This window comes from Harpia harpyja, chromosome 7, assembly GCF_026419915.1.
Source record: "Harpia harpyja isolate bHarHar1 chromosome 7, bHarHar1 primary haplotype, whole genome shotgun sequence".
In the NCBI taxonomy this organism is placed as follows: domain Eukaryota; kingdom Metazoa; phylum Chordata; class Aves; order Accipitriformes; family Accipitridae; genus Harpia; species Harpia harpyja.
The window spans coordinates 2,250,613-2,274,063 of record NC_068946.1 but is presented as its reverse complement, the minus strand read 5'-3'; the positions used below and the strand labels follow the sequence as shown (position 1 = coordinate 2,274,063).

Here is a 23,451-nt window from a genome sequence, read left to right as displayed (position 1 = left end):
TGTCTAAGAAACGAATGAATAAAAAAAGATACCTCTCTGGCAGTTATCTTTTTAGATAAGTGGGGTATGTTTCCATTTCATTGGTCAATTGATCCTCCAGATGGTGAGAGGAAAATGAACACTCGCCACAGGACACAAATCAGCTCAGCTAATCAGTGATGTGGACAGCCCGTGCCTGTAGGGCTTCTCTCCCTTGCCTAGTGCTACCCTTTCTCATACAATCTGTACAGGGAAAACAAGTGTTCATTCTGTGCGTTTGAAATTGTACCAGAAAAACCTTCTGTTGTTCCACAGCTTTATCTTTTGAACCCAGCAAACCTATAATGTATGGGCAAATAAAGGGTTAGGTTTTTTTTCTTGTTCTTCTTTTACTTTTATTTATTAGATTTTAAATTACCCCCAGAAAAGGCATTGATCTGGTAGTAGATATGCTGGTGGTTTCTTTTCCCCGTAAGCAAAGATTCCATGTTGCCAAAGCAGTCATCAGCTTGGTCACTTTATTGGCAGTTCCCTCTGCTGAGAAGGGCTGATTTTCATGTGTCATGTACAGCACCTAATGGAAAGGATTTGCTGGACCACTCAGGACAGGAATATTAAATAATAACAGGGGTAGTATTTAGAGGAAAAATCTACAGTAAATAGCAGGAATATTAAATAATAGTGTTAAAATCAAATTATGAAAACATTGCAAGGTAAAAAAAGCTACAGCTTATCATAAATGCCCCTTTTTTTGTAAATGACAACATTTACAAACATGTATTTCCCTTTGTACTCTTTCCTTTTTCAGTTGAGAATGCAAAGCAACCTTGACGTTAACAGATTTCCTCAAGGAGCTTTCTGAGAGCATTGTGTCCTGATTCTACGTTACCCTGCTAGTAACTGATTTTTCTGTCTGCTGCATAAAGATGAGGCATTCTCTTGTTTTATTTTAAAGTAAAAACCTTTGATAATGCAAACTAATCCTTTAATCCTACAAGAGAAAAAATGCCATTGGTTTGTGACAAAGCTGCTTCTGTTTGGATGCTCTGTGTGCCTAATAACACTCTAACCAGATTTGACCTACAAAGCAGAACTCTGTCTTTATTGGCTGTGATCAGGCAGCTGCCAATAGGACAGAAACTTTTCACAAAGCAGTCTAGTTCTTATCTGACCTGACACTGATTGACAGGAGTGAGAATCTCGCTGGGTAACTGGAAATCCTTAGTACCACTATGGATATTCTGGCCAGCTGTTAAACTGTATACAGAGAAAAGAGCTAAGAGAAGCTGTGATTACTAGTTAACACTTCATTTTTGCTACTTTTACAGATGACGAATGTGACTAAAGAACACTGCCTGGAAATCATCAGCAAGTTTGAACCATGCCTGGAGAACAAGCAGGAGGGAGCTCTGGGGATTGATGGTAAGCTGGCTGGCGTAGCTTTCGTAGGAAAGAGGCAACTGTTTAGATGCTTATGAGAATATTGTGTTCGTTTGCATAATATATAGTCAGAGAATTTTGTCATGTTGTATAGAGTATGCTTTTCAGTAGTTTTTTTTTAATATCTATTATTTGCTGAGGAACGTATAGGGAAATTGGTACTCTCTGGAAGATTTTTAAAGGTACATATCATGATGAAGTAGCAGTCATCGAAGGTCAGTTGGAGCTGGATGTGTCTTTATTTGTGCTTTTGGAAAACACAGTAGAATTTAGTTGCATCATTCCTGCAGGTATTTTTGGAAATCCTTTAAGTTTTAGTAAGAGGAGTGATCTGATCCAGAGTAAACATGTGAAGTGGGATGATAGATGAAATTTATATAGAAGCATGCTTTCATGACCTCTGCTGCTAAAGCCTTCACTCTGAATATAATGATGCTGTACCATCGTGATGGTAGCTGTTATTTTGAGGACTGGTTCTAAATCCTTTCCCCTAAATAGTAAATCTTCTACCAGATCTCACTGACTTCAAGGACAGAGTACATTCCTCAGGAATTAGATTCTGCGCAAAAGTTCTAGGACCTTTTGAAGATCAGTCTTGTCTATTTCTATGGGTGTGTTGTCATAGTGAAAAGTGGCCAATTCTAAGTTCAGTTTGGTTTACTGCATGAAGAAGTGGGTAGTTTCTGGTATATGGTGTAGGGTGGGAGTTTTTTTCAAGAAATGATGGTTGCTTAGGGTGGATTCAGGTCTGTTCTACTTTCAGACTAAATTTTCAATTTATTTTAAAGCTTATACTAATGCCAAGTGAGTGTAGGAGTTGCCATATTCATGTTTTTATTCTCTGGTGCTTTACAGTCAGTGGCAATCACATAAATAATCAATAATCAAGTTCGTTATTTTGCCTTCTTCATAGCTAGAAAGGTAAGACTAGGCTTTTCAAACTATTGTAGTTTTTCATACCAGAAGGGAAAACTTTTAAAAAACTAACCTGATCTATAGAATTGCTTTGCCTAAGAACGGATGATAAAACAGTTGAGAGTTTATGGGCTAGGATTAGAGACCAGCCCAGCATGGGTGACATTCTGCTGGGTGTCTGCTACAGATCTCCTAATCAGGAGGAAGTGGAAGATGAGGTTGTTTTGAAACAACTGGAAGAAGCTTCACATTAGCAGGCTCTGCTCCTTATGGGAGACTTTAACGACTCCAGTATCTTGCTGGAAGTGCAACAGAACAGAACATATCTAATCTAGAGCTTAACCAATACAGGAGACTTCTGGAGTGTATTGATGATAACATCTGAACAGAGCTGACTGAGGAGCTGACAAGGGGCACGCTGCTGGATTGGGTACTAACAAAGAAGAAAGAACTGCTTAAAAAGCATAGATATAGATCTGCATGCATATGCATGTATGCACATGTGTGCACACACATGCACACAGAGAAGTTGTTCTTTTCTTGTCTTTGTGTGTAGTTGAGACTTTAGATTCCTCTTGTCTTCCAGAAGACAAATCGAGTGTTGCCTAGGGAGACTGAAATACAACAGCTATGGAAACTGAAGCTGTACGTTTATTCCTCAAATTGGTACAGCCCAGACAGGAGCATCCTGCCCACACATAGAGGCACTTCAGTAGTAGTAAAATAATAGTATAGTGTTCTTTGCCCATTCATGTTCATTCATGTGTCTGTAGTGCCTTGTGTCCTCAGCTGTGATGGCTTTTATCATGAAGCACCTTGGACTGGCCTGTGACAATTAGCTCATTCAACAGAGTCTTGCAAAAAACCTCTTACCTTCCTCTGTTGATCAAAATAAAACACTCTGTCAGTATGCTTTTCCTGAGTGTGTAAATACTGGAGATCTATGGTACACACTGCTGCCAATATCTCGATTCATTCATATTTCTTCATCGCAGGGCTGATAGATCCAGTTAGTGTGAACTCATTATAACAATTTTGATACTATGTTTTAACAAGTGCTTAAAGCAAACAATAGTGTTGGTTCAGAGGCTGCCCTAACAGTGATGAGTGGAATTAATCTTGTAGCAGCTGTTTGGTTTGTAGTAAGAAGAAATAATTAATCTGCCAAAAGTGATTAGCTGTATGTTTGCTGACATACACTGTGCCCTATCAATTTTTCACGGTATCTGCTCTGACTTGGTTAGTCTTTTGTTTTTACTCTAGCTGTGTTACTGGTTTGCTAGTTGATCATGATATGTGCCTCAAGAGACTCAAATATGAGGCTACATTGAGGCTCCCTAGCACTGTTTCCTAGTGTATTCTTCAAAAAGATTTGGCTGCTATTTGTATTTATCAGCTCTTTTCCTTTAATGAAACTTTCATCAACACAAGACGTAAAGCCTATAAGAACCGTCATGAAGGTGACATTTTATCTGAAATTCTATTCAAGCTCAATTTTTCTGTGTTCTGTAGACCAGTATTCTGAGATTGATTTTGAAGACTGGAGTTGTTTTGCCTTGTGTAACTTTAGTGAAACAAAGCACCAGTCTGTCACAGTCAGAGAAAGTGCATTAAGACCTTTAGAAGTTTGGCAGGATTTTTATATGGGCACTGTTTTATTTACGGAATAATGAGTGAAATATCAGGAGAATTAGAAGTCTTGAAGCAGAGACCTTTTGAATAAAGGCATCATTGCTGTCAGCAGCTGTTAAAGTCAGGATGTGAATGGAAATCTTAGTCTTTCATTAGTGGTGAACAAAAAGAATTTTGGGGAGGCTTGACATGAAAGTTACAGTTTTTAATGTTAGTCTGTCTTGTGAAAGAGTCTGTGTATATGTGCACAAATGTATACTGGTGATCTGAGAGCAGCCATTTCATACAAAGATAAAAAACGTAACTTGCTAAAACTTTGCTTCTGAACAAGAGTGATTGCAATACAGAAATTGTCCAGGTGATGTTTGCATGATTTGCAAGCATCCCACTAATTCAGAAAATAAGTTCTAGTAGCATCGCTGAAAGTACTACAGATAAATGATCTTTCAGTGTTCAGTCTGGAGTGAACTTCAGTCTCATAAAGTGACAGTAATACAATACTGCAGATCTCTCCCAGCCACATGCATGTTTGTGCATGCAGTGTCATATCAAAATGAGAGACTGTTGCTTGTACAAGCCAATGTGTGTTGACATTCTTCTGGTATTTTCAGGAGAAATAGAGGAGAGGAGAGTATCTCCCTTCCTTTACACTGTGTTGGGCCACTAGAAACTGCCTCTACGCAGTACAATACCATATATCTTTCAACTCATTTCACTGAGGAGCAATGCCAGGATATGACCACAGATCCCTGGAGGCTTTTGTATGCCATGCAACTTACTGTCCCAGCAGAGTCTTTTGACAAAAATTATAAGCCTAAAATGTCAGGTTTGGATTAAATAGACATATTTTTTTAGGAAAGGCAGAGCAGGGAAATGTACAAAGCAACTATAAATTTATTGAAAGCAATAATCGCAATTGGTCATCGTGACAGTTGGAATGTGGTGGTGGTGGTATTTATCTTAAATGTTCATGAATGTGTTGGTGAATGTAGGGATGCATTTTTAGGCTGGTTTTAGGAAGGCTACAGCAACAAAAAGGACAAAACTGTATTATTTATAGTATTGTTTGTTTACAGGTTTCACCAATTACATGCGGAGTCCATCAGGGGACATATTCAACCCAGAACACTACCAAGTGAATCAGGACATGAGTTTTCCTTTGAGTCACTATTTCATTACCTCTTCACATAATACCTACCTCATGGGAGATCAACTGATGTCCCAGTCTAGGGTGGACATGTATGCGTGGGTGCTACAATCTGGCTGTCGTTGCGTAGAAGGTAAAGATCAAAAGGGAATCATCAGTAGGCTCTGTAGTTTTGTTTCTCCTCTGTAAAGGAAGACTGATGACTTCTGCAGAGGACATGGTAATTGGGCAGAGGAAAAAGCCTAGTAAAATGGTGTCTTTCCTTCATAAAGAACAACAAAATAATGTTGCAGTATAATGGACAAATTTTCTTGAGCATGGAAATAAGGCAGACATTTGAAGAGTAGTGTCATTGGTACTGAGGGAAAAAAATTGTAAAAATATTTTTGTAGAGAGAATAGTAACTTTCAATAGAATGTATTGGCGTATGTACTTTCTAGCCGAGTGCGTGACAAGCAAACTCGAAAATATGGCAGATTTCCTGCTACACGTGACAGGAAAGCCAATATTTCTGATAAGGGAAGTAGGGTTCTATTATGTGAAATGTTGACAGTCTCTGCAGTGACCAGGAAGCCTTTATGTGAAATCTCTTCTGATGTTTGTAGTGCCTTTCTGAGAGTACCCGTTTTGTAATCACCTTTAATATCCTGACCATCAAAGTGTTTTCACAGTTTTTGAGAAGGCCAATATCATGGTTTGCTCAGGTTAGATTGTGGATATGCCAATGGATACTTCAGAGGAGTAAAACATTTCATGGAAATATGATTGTAAACAAGTATAAGGTTAGGCAAAATCCAAGGAGGGCTAGAGATGACTAGGTCTTGGCTTTGCTTGTGGTGTGAGAAGCTTGGCTAAGATTCTCTGCTTTCCTTTTCAGGTTCAGCAGTAGTATAATGAAAGTAATGCTATGCTATGTCATCTCTCTTCCTGCCATAATAATCCTCAGCACTTGTTAAAAGGAGATCTTTTTTGCTTGGGGCTTTCTCAAACAATGGGAACAGTCATCTGTACACAGTAGAATGTCGAGGCCAGGAAGTTTCTTTAGAGAAAGGACGTTGAGCACAGTGAGGAGGGAGATACAGATGAAGGGTGGGAACGAACCTATACCCTGCTTTGTTGGGTACATGCCTGCCTGGGATGCTGAAGGGAATTGCAGGGTCTCATAGTCTTCCACAGGTGGTGGCCCCAGATGTTACTTGTCTGATGGGTGTCATTGTTTCTATTCTACAGTTGACTGCTGGGATGGGCCGGACGGTGAACCAATTGTCCACCATGGATACACTTTGACTTCCAAAATTCTCTTCAAAGATGTGATTGAAACTATCAACAAATATGCCTTTGTCAAGAATGAGTATGTATACAGTCTGCCAACTTTTGAGTCTCAGGGCTATAAGCTGGAGTGTTCCCTGGCATCCTTGTAAAGGCAGTTAGTGAAAATCTAACCTGTTCCTGCATATGCCAGACAGAATTCTGAGTTGTTTTGTGTGGGGAGAAAGCCTTCAGAAAGAAATAACAAGGCAAAACTGACTGAGTAGGGGCAGTCTGTACATAGTTGTGGGACTGTCTTTATCCCGTTTGTAGAAGACCAAAGGATTAACATGTTTTGACAGTGAATGTTTTTAGCGAAAGGCTGACGGTTTAACCACATATCTCTCTGGATGTGTACTCCAGTGATGTCAAGGTTACGCTTGGTTACTCCAGGGATAGGAAGCAAGTCAGGCAGCAAAGGAATACAAAGAGACAGTAGCCCAACTGTGGAGAAAGCAGACTGTTCAAGAGAAATAGGTTATTTTCCCTACCTGTATGTTGCTCAGGAAATCAGAGAATTATACAATGGGAAGTTTCATATACCTTGGCGGTACTGTCCTCCTCCTGAGAGTCAAAATGTGTGTGTCAACCTATCTTTTTCTTTTTTTTTTTTTTTTTTTTAAGACAAATTAATTTATCTCTGTAAAAATTTTCCAGTAGCTTCTCCTAAGCAGTCCATCTGTCTTCATTAATAGAGCTAACCTTGCCCTGAAATTTCAGCTCAGGTAAACTAATTGTGAGCCTGAATTTTTTTGAGTTTCCCTGAAGACATGGTAAATAAATCAAAGGAAAGCTGGCCAGCAGGATATATGGCAATGCTTCTGAAATTGTTGCAGTTCTTAAAAGCTTTACAGAAAGGCTAAGTGGTACTGTGCTACAACTTACTTGTGGTGGGTTTTTTTCTTGATAGATATTGGTGCTCAGTCAGAGTTTGGTACTGAACAAAACATATTTCAGACTTGCAGGTGGTTTTTTTTCCCAGGACAGGCTGGAGGCTTAGCTGTTGGTAGGCTGCAAATTCAGCTAAGGAACTAGCTTCAGGCAAAGCTAGGAATCTAACTATAGTCATCAGTTGGGAAAGTTTTGTCCTGCAGGCATTGTCTGGCTGAAAGCCTCCTTTTACCTGATGAGGAGCTAATGAGGGCCAGATGAATCCCTCATAATTCACTCCTATAAAACTGCACTGTGTGCTGGCTTTTGTGCTCATCCTAAAAATGCATCATCTCTAAACAGAAATCCATCTTCAGTGTGATTTTATATGGCACCAACCACACTGGAATCGATGTTTCACAAATCTTATCTTGATGATGCCTTTCAAAAAATGAGGCATTGTTGTTTCTTGGCCTCAGCGTGGAGAATCAACAATATATGACAACAATAAAGCTAAATCTAGAAATAATGCTTACTGTCTTTGTAGAAGAGGCTTTGTCTGCAGGCTTGTTTGTATGACACTGCTCTGTTGCTAGCTAGAAAAGTTTTCATGGAAGAACTAACACAACAGGTTTATCGCTTGGTTGTTGGAAGTGGGAAGGTAAAGACAAAGCCCCATTGGGGATTTTTTCAGTTCTTGGAACCTTTATTTACTTTTATCTGTGTGAGTACAAAAGATCTGAAGCACCAATTGGAGAGGAGAGTTGAAGGCAGTGACTACTTAATTTTTCCTTATGAATGGCTTGCTAGAATCTCTTTGATAGTAAGTGAAGTTCAGGACTGGGTAGTGTAGGAAGGCAAAAAGTGTGCTCTGGAAAAAAATGCATCAAATCAGATTGCAGAAGTTTAATTATCCTGTGGCTGTCAAAAAATCGACCATTCAGTTTGGAGTGAGTAGTGGAGTATCAGTCCTGTGCCCACACTGATTTATCGAACCACTGTGGATTTCATTGGTGGTGATGTCTGTTACAGGAATGGCTCAGACAGTAATAACTGTTATCCTCTTAATGCTATAAAAACTAAATTTGCAGTTGATGATACTTGCTTATGTCTCTGCCAGGTACCCTGTTATCTTGTCAATTGAGAACCATTGCAGTGTCATTCAGCAGAAGAAGATGGCTCAGTATCTTATAGAAATTCTGGGAGACAAACTGGATCTGTCTTCTGTGCACAATGGTGATTCTACCAAGCTCCCTTCCCCAGCAAGTCTTAAAGGAAAGATACTGGTTAAGGTAAAAACCTGCTTCGTTTGTTCCATCCCTTTTTTGGTGATGATTATGATTTGTGCCTGATTATCACTTATACCCTAACTTAAATCATTTTACAAAAAGCAGTCTTTAAGAACCTGGTACTTAAGGTTCTGAACAAATGTCTTCTCAATCAGCAAGAACCTGGCTGCACGCTTTGAATAATTTTACTTTTTTTTTATATGTGTGATAGCAAGAGCTGCGTGCTAACCTGCCTGCGTAATCTTTCTATCTTCTAGGGGAAGAAACTGCCAGCCAACATCAGTGATGATGCAGAGGAAGGTGAAGTTTCTGATGAGGACAGTGCTGATGAGATTGATGATGACTGTAAACTAATGAATGGAGATGTAAGTTAAGTGACAATTTGGATGTAAACATACGTTAAGTTTTCCCACCCCAGTGAGAAGAAACCTTGTATGAGTTCTCTGGAACGTGGATGTGGTCTAATCCTTGGGATTCCTCACAAGTCTTTTAGGTTCTAAACCTTCATGGGGACAGATTTGACAGAAGTGCATACTAGACAGCATCAGTTCTAGTGGTTAAGTTTCAAGTTTGGAATTTTCGTGTCTTTTAATATTTTAAATAGTAATAGCTCATGATTCTTTATTGCATCATAGTCTTCTTCCCCTCAAATACAAAAAAAAGAAAAAAGTTCTACTTATGTCAAATTGTGGTCATTGTTACACAGCATCCCTTTGGTTTGCTGAATGGTGGGTTTAGTTGATTTTTACTGTAAGAAGGTGTTAAAAAGGGAGAATATTTTAATCTCTGCTTGCTTCAATCTGAAAATCCCTTATTTCTCCATCCTTTTTAAAACTTAATTTTTTTTGTCACTTTGATCTTCTGGCGAGTGACATTGCATCTTACAGAAACAATATAAAATACACACCAAAACCATCTAATAACATAACCCAGATTGCCTCGGAGAGATTTTCAGTCCTCTCTCCCTCAGGATATTTCCTCATTTTATATTATGAATTTGATCCTTTTAATCTAAAACTAAAAGAGAAACTTCTTTATGAATAAGTCTACCAAAGGGGAAAAATAATTTGTTTGTTTTTTAAAGTTATTATGTTTTAGCGTATCGCTTTTCAATATTCTAAAGCTGAGATCTGTGATGTTTTAATACTTCTTGGGGTTTGACACCTTCTTGTTACATGATGCAGCTTTTCAAAGTGGAAGGTATTGTACAGGCAGTGGTGTGGTACAGTTCAGTTCAGCAGGCTTTCCACCTATGTAAGGTCAGGCCTGGTATCAAGGCATGAGCCTTTTGAACAGTGAGAAAATGAGTTGAAAGCCAAACCAAAAGCTTTTACAACCCATTTGGGGGCTACCCACGTAGCTGACTGTACAGGGAAACCAGAACTGCGCAAACTGAATGAAATGAGAATTGGATGTTTCTTGACTTTGAAACTTCACTGTGATCAACAAAGTTCACTCAGCTTGTTTTCCTATGTTTTCTAGTTCTTTTGTCTGTATCTCAGGCAATATCCAAAGGCAACAAGGCAGGTGATTTGACAAGCCTGCTGAAACTAGGGCCACTGTTGTACTTAAGATCCTGATTTTGCAAGTTCTCCAGATAATTTCTAGACTTAAAGATGGCTTGTTTCGAGAGGATCCTAATCCCGATGCTTGAACAAGCAGAAATGTTAGCAGGTCTCTCATTGCTAGAAATTACTTTTGCCATGATTCTTTTCAACTTAGCCCACAGATAGACTATTTATAAAGAGATGTCAAAGAATGTTTATTTTTCTTCCATTGAATGGATGGAGAAACTAATGCCAGTAAGTGTCATCTTTCATAATAAAACTAGCTAGTAACATGTTGCGGTTGGGTGTATTATTCTCACTAAAAGCTCAGTAGGCATTACTTTGCTGACCTCATTGTCTTTGTTACTAACAGTTCACTTTGCTGTGAGGTTTAGTGATGCTTTAAATCTGAGATTTGCTACAGCTGGCTTGCTTTCCAAGCCAAATTTTGAAGAGCTCAGAAAATCATAGCTTGTTTCATGACAAATTTATCTGGGAATTCTTAAGGCCTACTGAGAAAACACAATCTGTCACCTCTTAAAAGACCTGGGATTGTGAGTTTGTGCCTCATGGATGAAAAAGAAAACTCCGGATTTCTATTTTTTTTCCCTCCACTTCCTCACAGACGGAGTTCTCTTACATTTTGCCCTTGAACTGCTGAAATCAAGATTCTAAATCTTCTCCCATTCCATCCAGTAGAAGCTTGCATCTATTGTAGCTGCAGAGTCAACCTTGACATAGCATATGAACACTGTCCATCAACCCTGATGTGTGAGAGAGATACCGTATACTCAGTTTTGACATGTATCCATTACTATTAAATTTCTGTGAAGAATGGCTTATTGGACAGCACAGTGGAATAGATCAGATTTTTTACTAAATTGGTGCTGCAAAACATAGCATATGTTAATCCAGTCCAGTATGGGGAGTCATCTCAGTAATAACTATTTCTATGTTAGCACATCCTTGGCTTGTAACAGACATCACATCTGAATAGCTCTGCCAATGGTCAGTCTTGGTTTAATTAGAACTGTTTTAATGAGTTTTACTCTCTCATCACTTCAGACAATCTGTTTATACTTTAGATCTAACATCTACTTCAGGGTTTCATATGCTTCCATACCTTACATTGTTTGATACTGAGCTGCAGGTAACTGCTTCACATTATGCGAATGAATAACTTTTTTTTTTTTTTTTTTTTTACTTTTTTTCTTGCATGCAACATTTTAGTTTGCATTAATCCTGGCTGGAATTAATAAGACTTTTTTCATCACTACCTAGTTTAATGATTCTGTTTTGTTTGTAGGCATCTACTAATCGGAAAAGAGTGGAGAATATAGCAAAGAAAAAACTTGATTCACTGATAAAAGAATCCAAAATCCGTGACTGCGAAGATCCAAACAATTTTACAGTTACCACTCTACCATCATCAGGAAAGGCTGGTCTAAAATCAGATAGTAAGAAGGTGAACATGTTTTATCGTACTTCACTTGCCCCTAGACCTGATTGTTTTGTTTGTCTCTGTAGCTATATAGTACTATTATTTCATAACGGTAATGCTTGTTCTTTCAAAGGTGGATGTCTAAAGTTGGGCTTTTAATTCTGTTTTGAGACTCCCCAGTTAAGATAGCTCAGTTTACCTCAGGTATCTGCAGCCATCATCGTACTAATGAAACTGAAGAATGCTCAGCACTTCCCTTAAAACAAGATAAGTGTGAGTCACACAATGAAAAGATTCCTGTCTCCTGTCTAGGTTAACTAGGATAATACAACTCAAGAATAACCAGATAGCCAAAATATTCCCCTGGGATGTGGTAAAGCCAGGTTCACATCCCCAGTCAGACTTAGGTGGAACTGGGATTTTGAAGCTGTTTTCCATTCTGCCCTGACGAACACTTAATTGGCTAATTCAATATATAAGAAAACATGTTCCTTTCTTCTGTAATATTTTCTGTAATATTTTGTCATGACACCTTGTTAATATCTCATGTTGCTTATATAAAAGCTGTATTAAAAGGAAGAATACTTTTCACATTTATGTCCATTTAGTGGAAGCTTCTTTTTAATTTGCTGATAATAAGATTTTAATTTTAGCTGGTTTTATGATTCACACTTGATGCAGAGGGATAGTCAGTTATTGCAGATGAATAATGAAAAGTGGCAGTCTTTCAAAATATAAACTGAAATGCTAACCACCTCTTTCTCTAAAGTCCAATGTCTTTCTCAGTGATTTCAGACAAAGAGAAGTTCAGCATTTCCATTTGTTGTGTTTTATTAGCTTACTGAATAAATCATATATTATTGACTTCAGATTCACAGCTGAATTCATTCAGTTAATGATGATGCCAGGTGAACATCACTGTCAGATACGCAAAGCTTTTTTTCTTGCTCACACAGCAATTGGAGCATGAAATATACAAAATGAAATTACTTTTCAACAGAAAGAATTTTATTTTCCATTATAAAAAGTGCATATGAAAGTTGGGCTTTTTTGCATTGGTTCTCTATGTTCTATGCATTTACATTTGTATTTTAATTTTATACTAATGCTTATTTATAAAAATGTACTCAGCCCACAGACGACACTTAATGAACTTGAGGCATTGTCATTTTAGAATTTGTAATAAGCCACAAAAAGCTTAGGAAGATTGTTGCATGCAAATGAAAAACATTGGAGATCTTCCAATAATAAGCAAGTGTACTAACTAGGGATTAAAACTAGATGAGAACTAAATATCAGCTTCCCAAAACTTCCTATGGCATAAGTTTTGTATGTACTTTTAAGCCTAATGATTTGCATGGTGTATCAGACAGTTATTCTTGTAAGATGCACTACAAGGCCAAGGCTTCTTGGCCTTGGATACTAGGAGTATCCTAGGAAAACTGTGTAGTTGGCAGAAATAAGTCGAGTTAAACTATGCTCTTCAAATATTAAGCTATAAACCAGTCTGGTGTCAATGAATGTTTTGTGGTATGGGGGCATTCAAACTTTGCCTAGATGAAAATAAAATTGGGGTTACATATTTGTGAGATTTCTGTCTGCTCTGAAAGTTCCCATGGACAAAAATGATGGCAGTTATTGCTGGGATAAAAGGTCTTTTACTCAGTCTGTGTTTTAAAAAAAAAAAAAAAGCCTGCATTGGTCTGCTCCAGTTCTGTTGACACTTTAGGGAGGATTGCTTCCCAAACTATTTCTGATGATGTTCAAATATGCTGTCTGTAGCACTCTATTTGGTCTGCTACGTTATTCTTTCTCTTTGGTTGCTTTAGAATAAACTTGAGGATGATGTGGAATCTGGGGAAGACTTCAGTACCAATAAAAGGCACAGCCGGTCATTGATGGGCAGTTTTTCTAAACGCAAGGTGAGTCACTCGGTAGATTAGGTCTACACTACATATTGTACTCTTGGATAGGTTTTTTTTCTTTGCACACAGTGGTAGAGACGAATATCATAATTGCATTGTCTGGCAGAGGCTTGCTATCAGACTGTTCACTGAATGGGTAGGCTGGATAACTGGTTATAATGGTGCATAACAGTTTCAATTTACATCAAGGACTAAAAGTATCCAAGATCTAATCTGAAAAGCTTAAAAATTAATTTGCACCTTTTATCTGAGGATCTGATTCCTTTATAAAAAGGCTCTGACCTTGGGCTGAGTCTTCCCCACATGCATGCATATTGTTCTGCAATACTGAGTATTACAAAAGCTGTCGTTTCCTATTTTCTGTAAGTAATATACTCATAGCCATAACAAAGCAGAATTGTATCCAGCTGCTCAAATGTTGATCAGACTGTTATGATATTATGGTTTTATTTCCTTGTGGCACAGAAAAAAGGAAGCAAATGGAAAAAGGCAGCAAGTCTGGAAGAGGGTGAAGATGATTCGGATTCTCAAGGAAATTTAGCCAGGAGCTCTGTACATTACAGCAGGTTTGTTAACAAGTGATTTGGCAATTTTGTTTCTGAAAAAGATACCTACATAAATGTACCCACTAAATAGGTATGCTTCAGGTCTAGAAGTCAATTTGTTGAAGGCTGCAGGCATGTGACAGGGATCTGGTATAAGGGTAGATCCGATGTTTGCCACAAGATCATTAGAATGATCTCTTGGTGCCATTCAAACTAATTAGCAAAGTACAGCAGACCTTGTATGTGTTTTGACCTCTTACCATCTCATCCAGCTGAAATATAGGCCGTTTGACTGGTGGCCTAGTGAATCCATTAAGGTGGATTTGCAGTTTATCAGGTCCCCAGCTGATTTTCTTTATTGCTTTATAATTTGCCAAATGAAGTTGCATCACAATTCAGGTGATGATTTTGATTTTTGTTTTGAAATTGCCTCTTCAAAAATCCTGACATCAAAGATCCTTTGCAGGATGGTTGCTTAAACTTCAGGCTTCAAAAGTAAGAAATCAGATCAAGCAGTTCTCTAGGATACTTTGGAGCTTTTGGGGGGAGTTTAGTAGATATGCTGTTAGTGATAACCTGAAGCAAATAAGGAGGATCAGAGCATTACTTTCTTACTATTTCTTTGGGATTTAAAAAATTTTTTTTCTTAGCACTTGACTTGAGAAGTAAATATATATGTGAATAGATGTTCCACCTTTGGTCAAAGCAATTTAGAGTCCTCCCCACCAGATCTTAGTAGGTGAATAATTATGTCTGCCATTAACAAGAAAGAACAGGACTTACTTGTTCCATGTACTTTCGTGCCATTGGTTCCACAACTGCTGTGCTTTGACAGCGAAGCACTATGTGGTATAAAACTATTAAGTACCTCCCTGGTAGAAGAAAACCTTCTTATGTTTCTTCACCCTGATTTATTTTTAAGTATGAAAGATAAAATTTACCCCTTGATTAATGGGAAATTAATTTGTTTTTTCTTTCTAGAATAAACCGACAGAAGAAAACAATGAAGCTGTCCAGGGCGCTCTCTGACCTGGTGAAATACACAAAGTCCGTTGGCATCCATGACGTTGAAACTGAAAGTAGGTTGAACTAAAAGTCTGCTGAAAATAATTGCTATACAAAGAAATTGAAAGGTTTATGTTCTTACATATCTTCTTATTGACAGCCGGTTTTTTGTTTGTTTCTCCCTGACCCTGAAAAGATTTTAACAGAAGAGCTGCACACAATAAAGCTATACTATTTTGAAGTAGCTGACCACTTGCTATTCAGAATCCACAAAGTGAGTCTAGAGTTGTGTGACAGCTTCCATAAAGGAGAAAAAGTTACTACAGGTAGTAAGTAGTACACATGTAGTCTTTGCTAGCTTGTATAAAAGCTGCCACACAACACTTAAATCCTGGGAAATAACAGAAGACTTAGTTATGCTCTTGGGGAGAATGGTCTGAAGAGCATTTCAAGCTTGAAGTCTAGATTCTTAGGTCAGATCTGATGAAACATCGGGCATTAAATTTCTAGAATATTTCAGTCCTCTTTCTAAGTTTTCTGTATCTTATTTTGACAGGAATCAAGTTTTAGTTAAAAGTGTCAAAAAGAGAGAATTGCTTGCCAGAAAACATACTTGCCTTGAGCAAATTAAGAAAAATCTTAGAGACTTTTTTTTAAAACTTCTTAATGAAGATTCAGGTCATTCCTTATATTCAGCTTCATTTTCCCAACCATAACTCCTCCATTAAGCACAATGATTTTGCTGTAATGTAAAAATAGCATAGTTCCCTCTGAGTGGGATGTATTCAGATGATGCTTGATAGTTATAAGGAACTAGTACCATGTAGTTTTGAATGCTTTATCTAGATAATAATTAAATAAATAAGGAGATTACCTCTAATCTCCTCCTCTCTTCTATTTAGTCTCTTCCAGCTGGCAGGTTTCATCTTTCAGTGAAACAAAAGCCCACCAGATACTGCAGCAAAAGCCAGCACAGTATCTACGTTTCAACCAGCATCAGTTGTCCCGCATCTACCCATCTTCTTATCGTGTAGACTCTAGCAACTACAATCCCCAGCCATTCTGGAATGCTGGATGCCAACTTGGTGAGCAGAAAGAAAACTTGTTTATTTTTGTTTTGTTTTAGGAGGGATGTTTTAATAGGAACACTGGAATCACCTCTTAAAATACTCCGAGTTCTCTGCTCATCCAACTTTACTGACAACTGAGTCCTCCTTATTCCTCTCTATGTTGTTACCGAGATAGATTACCTCAAACATGTGTCTTGCATCCAAGTAGTTGTCTGATAAATGGAAATAAATGAACTTCTCAAATGCAAGGGGACTTCAGAGTTCAGACTCTTTTGGAGAGCTTCTCTCCCTGAAGCTGTGATGTATGTTATGTAGGTGAATTCTTTTTCATAAAACATTTGAGTTTTTGCATCCAAGAAGTAAAATGTGAAAATGTATTTAGGTGTCCTTCCTTTAACTTGGTTCTACAAACAAGAATGTTGTTAACGTACTCAGTAAGTAATATCACCTTCTTGTTTTTTAAATAGTTGCACTAAACTACCAGTCAGAGGGAAGAATGCTGCAACTGAACCGGGCCAAATTTAGTGCCAATGGGAATTGTGGCTATGTCCTCAAACCAAACTGCATGTGTCAAGGTAAGAAAAACGAGCAAAATAAGTGGATCACTTATTGCGTGAGAAGAGTGGGTGTGGATCCTTATTATAGTTTGTTTAAGAATGCATTTCTGATGCTCGAAGCAAATGAGACAGAAGGTATCTATAACTAGATCACCAAAATTGCACTTCTTTCACATTATGTGACTTCTCATTCTTACAGGTGTCTTTAATCCAAATTCTGAAGACCCACTGCCTGGTCAATTGAAGAAACAGCTGGTTCTGAGAATTATCAGTGGTCAACAACTCCCAAAACCACGTGATTCCATGTTGGGAGACAGAGGAGAGGTATGGGACAATCGGTGATTGTTCTTGTGTGTTGGAGAAGGTTTATTTCCATATTGGCTGGGCTAAGGATGAGGATTTAATTTCCTGCAGTTATCTGTCAGGAGTCATAGCACATGAATAAATTAGCTCACTAGCATTCTAGATCTTTAGGTGGTTTTCTTCATTTCTGCATCACAGGAATGGGCTGCTGGTTTTCCTCCAATTGTCAACACAGTGCCTCCAGGAGAAGCAAAAAAGGGCCAACAAGCTCATCATGATAAGTTTCTACTCACCATAGTACTCCAAACGTCCTCCTTCCTCCAAAACACCCTTGCAAATAGTGCCAAGTCAGTCTGTCTCTCAAAAAAAATAAATGTAGAAAACTGCTGAGCTTGTCATGCAAGGCAAGCAGTTACCTGGGAGTCCTTCCCTCTGCTTGCATGAATCTGCTCCCAGTCCTCCATTTAGCACAGTATTATTACATGTTTTCTTTCTGTCCTTCATTTTGGCTTCTGTTGTGTGATCTATTCTTTTTTTAATTTTTTTTTTTCTTTTTTAATTGCTCCCTTATTTGTTTTATAAAACCCCTGGCAACTTCACTTAATGAAGTATCAGACTAAAAGGAGCCAGATCTGCAACCTCTTGGCAACTTTTTAAAGAGGCGTTCTTCATTTCTTGTGCTGTTTGTTGGTGTCACAACGTCATCCACATGACTTTATTAAATATTAGTCTTTAATGAATACTAGGATGAAGTTTTGTCAGAGTTAAAATTTCCTTTTAGCCTTTTGCAATTAGAATCAAACCTCTCAAATGAGTTCTTACATGCTTGAATTTTATATGAATGTTGCAATCAGCTTCTAAATACCCTTTCTCCACAGAACTCTCTAGGTAACTTCATCAAACCAGGTAAACTTCCCTAAAAAACAAACACAGTAGAATCATACTGAGGGTTTAGTGAACCTACCTGTGTTTTAATTAATTTATTTCCATTTCCATTTCTTTCTTTATTTCCACTCTTATTAATATGCCACAACATGGAATTTGTCCTAATTCAGATTGCACTCATATTTCAGAATATGAAGAATAATCTGTTGGAATTTCATTTTATCCTGAACAGTAGGGGAATTAGCTCATGCAGAACATAATCTTGGAAGAAAACTACCTGAGCCCATGAAGCCAGTTCCCTACAACTGTTAACAGTCACGTTTGAAGTGATTACTCTAGAAGTGCCTGCAAAACATACAAACTTACTCCCCGTGTCAGGGGCCAACAATATATAGGAAAATTAACACTGTTAAGATAAAATGCCTAAATAATCTTAAGAAACAATCTGCACCCAGTCTGTCCAGCTACGAAACTTGCAGTTAGTTTAACCCTGTGTCGTGGTTTAACCCCAGCCAGCAACTAAACACCATGCAGCCGCTCACTCACTCCCCCCCCACCCAGTGGGATGGGGGAGAAAATCGGGAAAAGAAGCAAAACCTGTGGGTTGAGATAAGAACGGTTTAATAGAACAGAAAAGAAGCAGCTAATAATGATAATGATAACACTAATAAAATGACAACAGTAATAATAAAAGGATTGGAATGTACAAATGATGCACAGTGCAATTGCTCACCACCCACCGACCGACACCCAGCCAGTCCCGAGTGGCGAAAATCCCTGCCCCCCCTTCCCTGTTCCTATACTAGATGGGACGTCCCATGGTATGGAATACCCCGTTGGCCAGTTTGGGTCAGGTGCCCTGGCTGTGTCCTGTGCCAACTTCTTGTGCCCCTCCAGCTTTCTCGCTGGCTGGGCATGAGAAGCTGAAAAATCCTTGACATTAGTCTAAACACTACTGAGCAACAACTGAAGACATCAGTGTTATCAACATTCTTCGCATACTGAACTCAAAACATAGCACTGTACCAGCTACTAGGAAGACAGTTAACTCTATCCCAGCTGAAACCAGGACACCCTGAGCAAGGGTTAGTTTAACTTTCAGACAAGCACCTGTAGCCTGGCTCATCCTACCCAATTTCCTGTGCTCCCTGATTTGATTGCTGTCAGTGTCTGAGCTAAGTCAGGTATCTACACTATATAAGCCCACTCAGAAATAAAAGCCCTGTTGAAAGCTACAGTGAGTTAGGTGGTGTTTAAAATTCCATGTTTCACTTTATGTTTCCTTTGCATATAATTATACCAGAGAAAAATCAGACCTTTATTGTGCTGACCACTCTATGTTACGAAAAAGATTTTATAGAATAGAGCTAGGCAAACGAGATAAGATGTTTGACAAATACATTGTGTAGTCTTTCCTACTGAGAATGAGGTGTCTTTCGAAAAGTAACAAAAAGCAGATACAACACATCTGATTTTTCTTTAGTGGTAGAGTATTCTATAAGGACATGGGCACAAGGAACATCTGTGTTCTCCTAAGCATCAAAAAGATTCTTCATTCTTGCTGAGATTGCATTGGCTGTTTACATTCTTGGTATCTGAAATCAGTAACAAGCTTTCAAAAAATCTAATAGTTGGTTATATGTACTCTTGTCTTCAGTGTTACTTTTACTTACTGGGAGATGGATGGTAGATTTGGGTATCAGGTTGCTGTTTCAAATGACATATAATTGAATGGGTCCAGCGTAGTTTTTTTTATGAGCCACATCACAGGCTGGAACACAGATTAATCTTTTAAAGCTACCTGCCTTTTCCTGCTCCTTGTGAATAGGGACAGAGGTGTCACTCTGAGACTCAACTCTGTCAAAACTTGTCATCCTTTCAGAGAACACAAGTAAAAACTGTAGAGGTTCAGGCTAATTACAGGAATGTCTCTGTGGCTGCCTAGTACGATGTGAATGTAAAGACCTAGTGCCAGGATAGTCCTCCTTTGTGATCCCCAGAATGTCCTTCCCACTGTTGCCTTCAGGGAACTTATAATTCAGTTGAGGTTCACATTTAATTAAAAGAGGTCTCCACAGAGTCAAAGGCTTTCTAGTCTTAGGTAATTACAGCAACCTTCTACAAGACATGCTCTGGTTTTTCAAGCTTACATTCTAAGCAGAGTTTCTTCCAGAAATGGAAGGTAGTAATAGGAGGTGTTTGAAAATCGGCCAGAGGTAGAACTCGACCTCCCATTTGGTTTGACCATTGCCTTGTCCATTGTGCCATGACACTGAGATTTTTAACAGATGACTCTTGATTCTTGTTGGGATTTTTTTAATGTTGCTGCTTTAGAACATGTTTATCATAATGTCTGTTTTGAATGTATTTTAAAGCTTTTTCTCAAATATTTACTACGTTAGAAAACATTCATATGCAGACCAGTGTTTAAAGTTCATTTGAGAACACAGAAATAGAATAGAAGAGAGAAATGATCACAAACGCATACAACATGATTATTCTAAATTATGCTTTTAGATGATTTAGCCAGAGATCTCTCATCAGCATAATAATCCATTACAGAAAGGCTCAGGACCAATAATTAAGACAATAATGTACAATACTCACACTGTAAAAGCTATGTGCTTGAATTTAATCCTTGTCACTCTTTCAATATTTGTTACTTTCTGTTTTCCAGATCATAGATCCATTTGTTGAAGTAGAAGTTATAGGCTTACCTGTTGATTGCTTCAAAGAACAAACTAGAGTAGTTGATGATAATGGTAAGATTATGTGGGTTTTAGGGTGTTTATGGCTGAAATATCCTCTTTCAGGCAAGTTTTGTTCATAAAGATGGTCTCTATAGTGGCAAAGCACTGAAAAATTGATTTAAGCATTCTTAATGTTATTCAGACTTGGATCTTGAGTTGTTCGACTGAGTTGGTATAACGTTGTGGAGGTTTTGGTGTAAAACAAGTAATTTCTCTGACTTCTCGTTGTATGAGAGAAGGGTATTTTGAACTTGCTCTGGTCAAAAGAAAGTCAGGTCGTCCAAACACCTGCTGAAAGCAGCACCAAATTTAAGTAAGATCCAACTCTGTTTCTTGCAAATTCTTGTGTTATTGTGTCTCTACCTGAAGTGAGTGAGAGTACTGGGTTTTCCAAGAACAGTGATCGAACTATTACAAATATGAGAATGACATTGCAGTTTAGGCGTTCCTTATGTAGGCAGTCTTCTTTCTTCTTGCATCTTGTGAACAAAATATCTAAAAGCTGATTCCTTCATTCCAAGGTTTTAACCCAATGTGGGAGGAAACGTTGGTGTTCACACTACACATGCCAGAGATCGCACTGATTCGGTTTCTTGTGTGGGATCATGATCCAATTGGTCGTGATTTTATTGGACAGAGAACAATAGCTTTCAGCAGTATGATGCCAGGTAAGACAGAAACGGTGAAATCCCAAATCAGTTGGCTAGGACTTCTTTTTCTGTGATAACTGAAGCTGCGAATGCTGGATTAATGTGTGTGCATGTGTCTGCTGCAGAAATTTCTAGTTAGAACAAGACACTGGGAGTTTGGACCCTGAGTTCTCTACCTTGGTCCACAACTGACTTATATGATGATGAAGACTAAATCAATTAACTCTATGGGACTAGATTTTTAAAAAAGGGTAGGATTGTTAAGCAGGATAGCTAAATATTGTGGGCTTGGAAGACTACCATACAGACTCTTTACTCCTGTTATCTCATACTGCTTTTTCCTCCATTTTCTTCATACCAGTTTTTGAAAGACACTAGAGTTTTGATTGGTCATATTACTGTCAGTAGTAGTTTAATATAGAACAGATAGTTACCTATTCTAATTATGGGATCCAGGTTAAGTGCATTTTCTGTCAGTTTCCTATTTCTGTTTTCAATTCAGTCTTCTTTCACATTAAAGCTTCTTCTGTGTATATTCTTCTTTCTTTCAAAGTAAAGAAAAAAGTTTGTGTTTAAGATTGAAAACAAACATCCAGTCTCAATAAAATGAACTTAGCTGAAATGTTTGCGGCATGAATAATGGACTGTAAGTCCCCAAGGGAGAATGTAATCAACTTTAAGTCACAAATTGACAGCAGCAATAATGGACACTGGAAAAAACAGGACATGGCTTTTTTTATAAAATAAAAGGGACAAGAAGAAATGGCAGTTAAGTTTGTAAGTGGTGTCACTCTTAGATAACTGAGTGTGGCTAGGCGATGCACAAGCCTGGATGCTTATTGCAGGGAGGAGCTGGGAAAAAAATGGTTAATTTCTTCTGCTGTTTACAAAAGGAAAGTCACAAGCCTGGATGCTTATTGCAGGGAGGAGCTGGGAAAAAATGGTTAATTCCTTCTGCTGTTTACAAAGGGAAAGTCTCTTCCTATCATCTGTTTCAACTGCTTGTCAGCTTTGTTCACTCTGTTTCAGGTTACCGACACGTGTACCTGGAAGGTGTAGAAGAGGCATCCATCTTTGTTCATGTGGCTGTTAATGACATCTGTGGTAAGGTGAGTGCCTTCAGTGTAATATAGTACAGCTTGCATATGTAAATGAACTGACGGGATTTTGTATCGCACTAGGGAAGCCCAGTGGGTGAAGGTCCAAGCTAACGTATTTGTTCAACTAGAGTAAACTTCATCTCTGTGATTGCCATGGTAGCCTGAGATCTTTCTGAATATACATGGAGATAAAGGCAAATTGTAGGGAACGTTATAAAAAGAGATTCTTGCAGTGCCTTTTTGAGGGAGCCATAGGGAAGGTTATTTCATTGCAGCATGCCCACATTTATATAAATAAGTCTGCTTGTGTCCAGTACACTAAGTGCACCTTGCTGAACAAAAGGTTATACACCTGAAGCACGAGTGCTTCTTGCCTGAAAAGCTTATTCTATAACGGCTCTGTCTGCCTGATGCTTTCACGTTTTACATTTAATTAAATTCTTAAGGCTTATTTGCTTTGGGGTTTTTCTATAATAACACTTAAAATGCAGAGGAAAGATGATCCTTATAATAGTTGTTGGACTTATTTTCACCGCTTTTCTGTTATTAAGAGTGTGTTTGCTTCACATGCAGGAAAAATACAACTATCTGGGTGCTATATCTACATTCACATGAGTAACTCCAAGCTGAAAGTAAAGCCCTAACTTCAAACTTTTTCCTAGGCCAGCTGAAAATGAGACAGCTTCTTTCCTCACAGTGCACTGGATTTAGTTCCTTCTATGGTATTAATTTCAATGAAATTCAGGTGGCTAAGTGTCTTGGCAGTGCCTTTAGAATCTCAAAACCAGTTTATATCCACTCGCAATGACCGGCTGAGCTTTCTGTAGTAGCAAGCTGTAAAATCAGCACCGTGACAGCAGGAGGCGGCATTGAATAGGCTGGGAATTCGTGAGTTCCTTTACTTGTGGTGCTGTTCATTAAGAGGAATTAAAACAATTCTTAAAAAGGAAAACAGCTTTTTCAACTGCTAGATTTTAATCCAAACCCTTGTGGGATGAAACAGAGATAAATCCCAGGAAAGCTTCATTTTGTATTTATAGGAAGAAGGGCTATTTCTGGAAAGGATGTCACTTTAGACATTTTAGCTCAGTTC

At 38.2% G+C, this 23,451-nt stretch overlaps 1 protein-coding gene across 2 annotated transcripts in view; it reads left to right on the top strand.

The window, feature by feature from the left end:
* The window catches only part of PLCH2 (phospholipase C eta 2), a 55,029-nt gene that overhangs the window by 17,925 nt on the left and 13,653 nt on the right, over positions 1-23,451 (top strand). For both annotated transcript variants that reach the window (XM_052792428.1, XM_052792427.1), the window contains exons 6-20: positions 1,308-1,401; positions 5,043-5,246; positions 6,344-6,464; positions 8,412-8,583; positions 8,838-8,945; positions 11,434-11,592; positions 13,398-13,490; positions 13,959-14,059; positions 15,020-15,117; positions 15,946-16,128; positions 16,581-16,688; positions 16,870-16,994; positions 20,536-20,620; positions 21,130-21,276; positions 22,288-22,367. In XM_052792428.1, the coding sequence (XP_052648388.1) occupies positions 1,308-1,401; positions 5,043-5,246; positions 6,344-6,464; positions 8,412-8,583; positions 8,838-8,945; positions 11,434-11,592; positions 13,398-13,490; positions 13,959-14,059; positions 15,020-15,117; positions 15,946-16,128; positions 16,581-16,688; positions 16,870-16,994; positions 20,536-20,620; positions 21,130-21,276; positions 22,288-22,367 (1,878 nt within the window). The remainder of the gene's footprint in view (positions 1-1,307; positions 1,402-5,042; positions 5,247-6,343; positions 6,465-8,411; positions 8,584-8,837; positions 8,946-11,433; positions 11,593-13,397; positions 13,491-13,958; positions 14,060-15,019; positions 15,118-15,945; positions 16,129-16,580; positions 16,689-16,869; positions 16,995-20,535; positions 20,621-21,129; positions 21,277-22,287; positions 22,368-23,451) is intronic.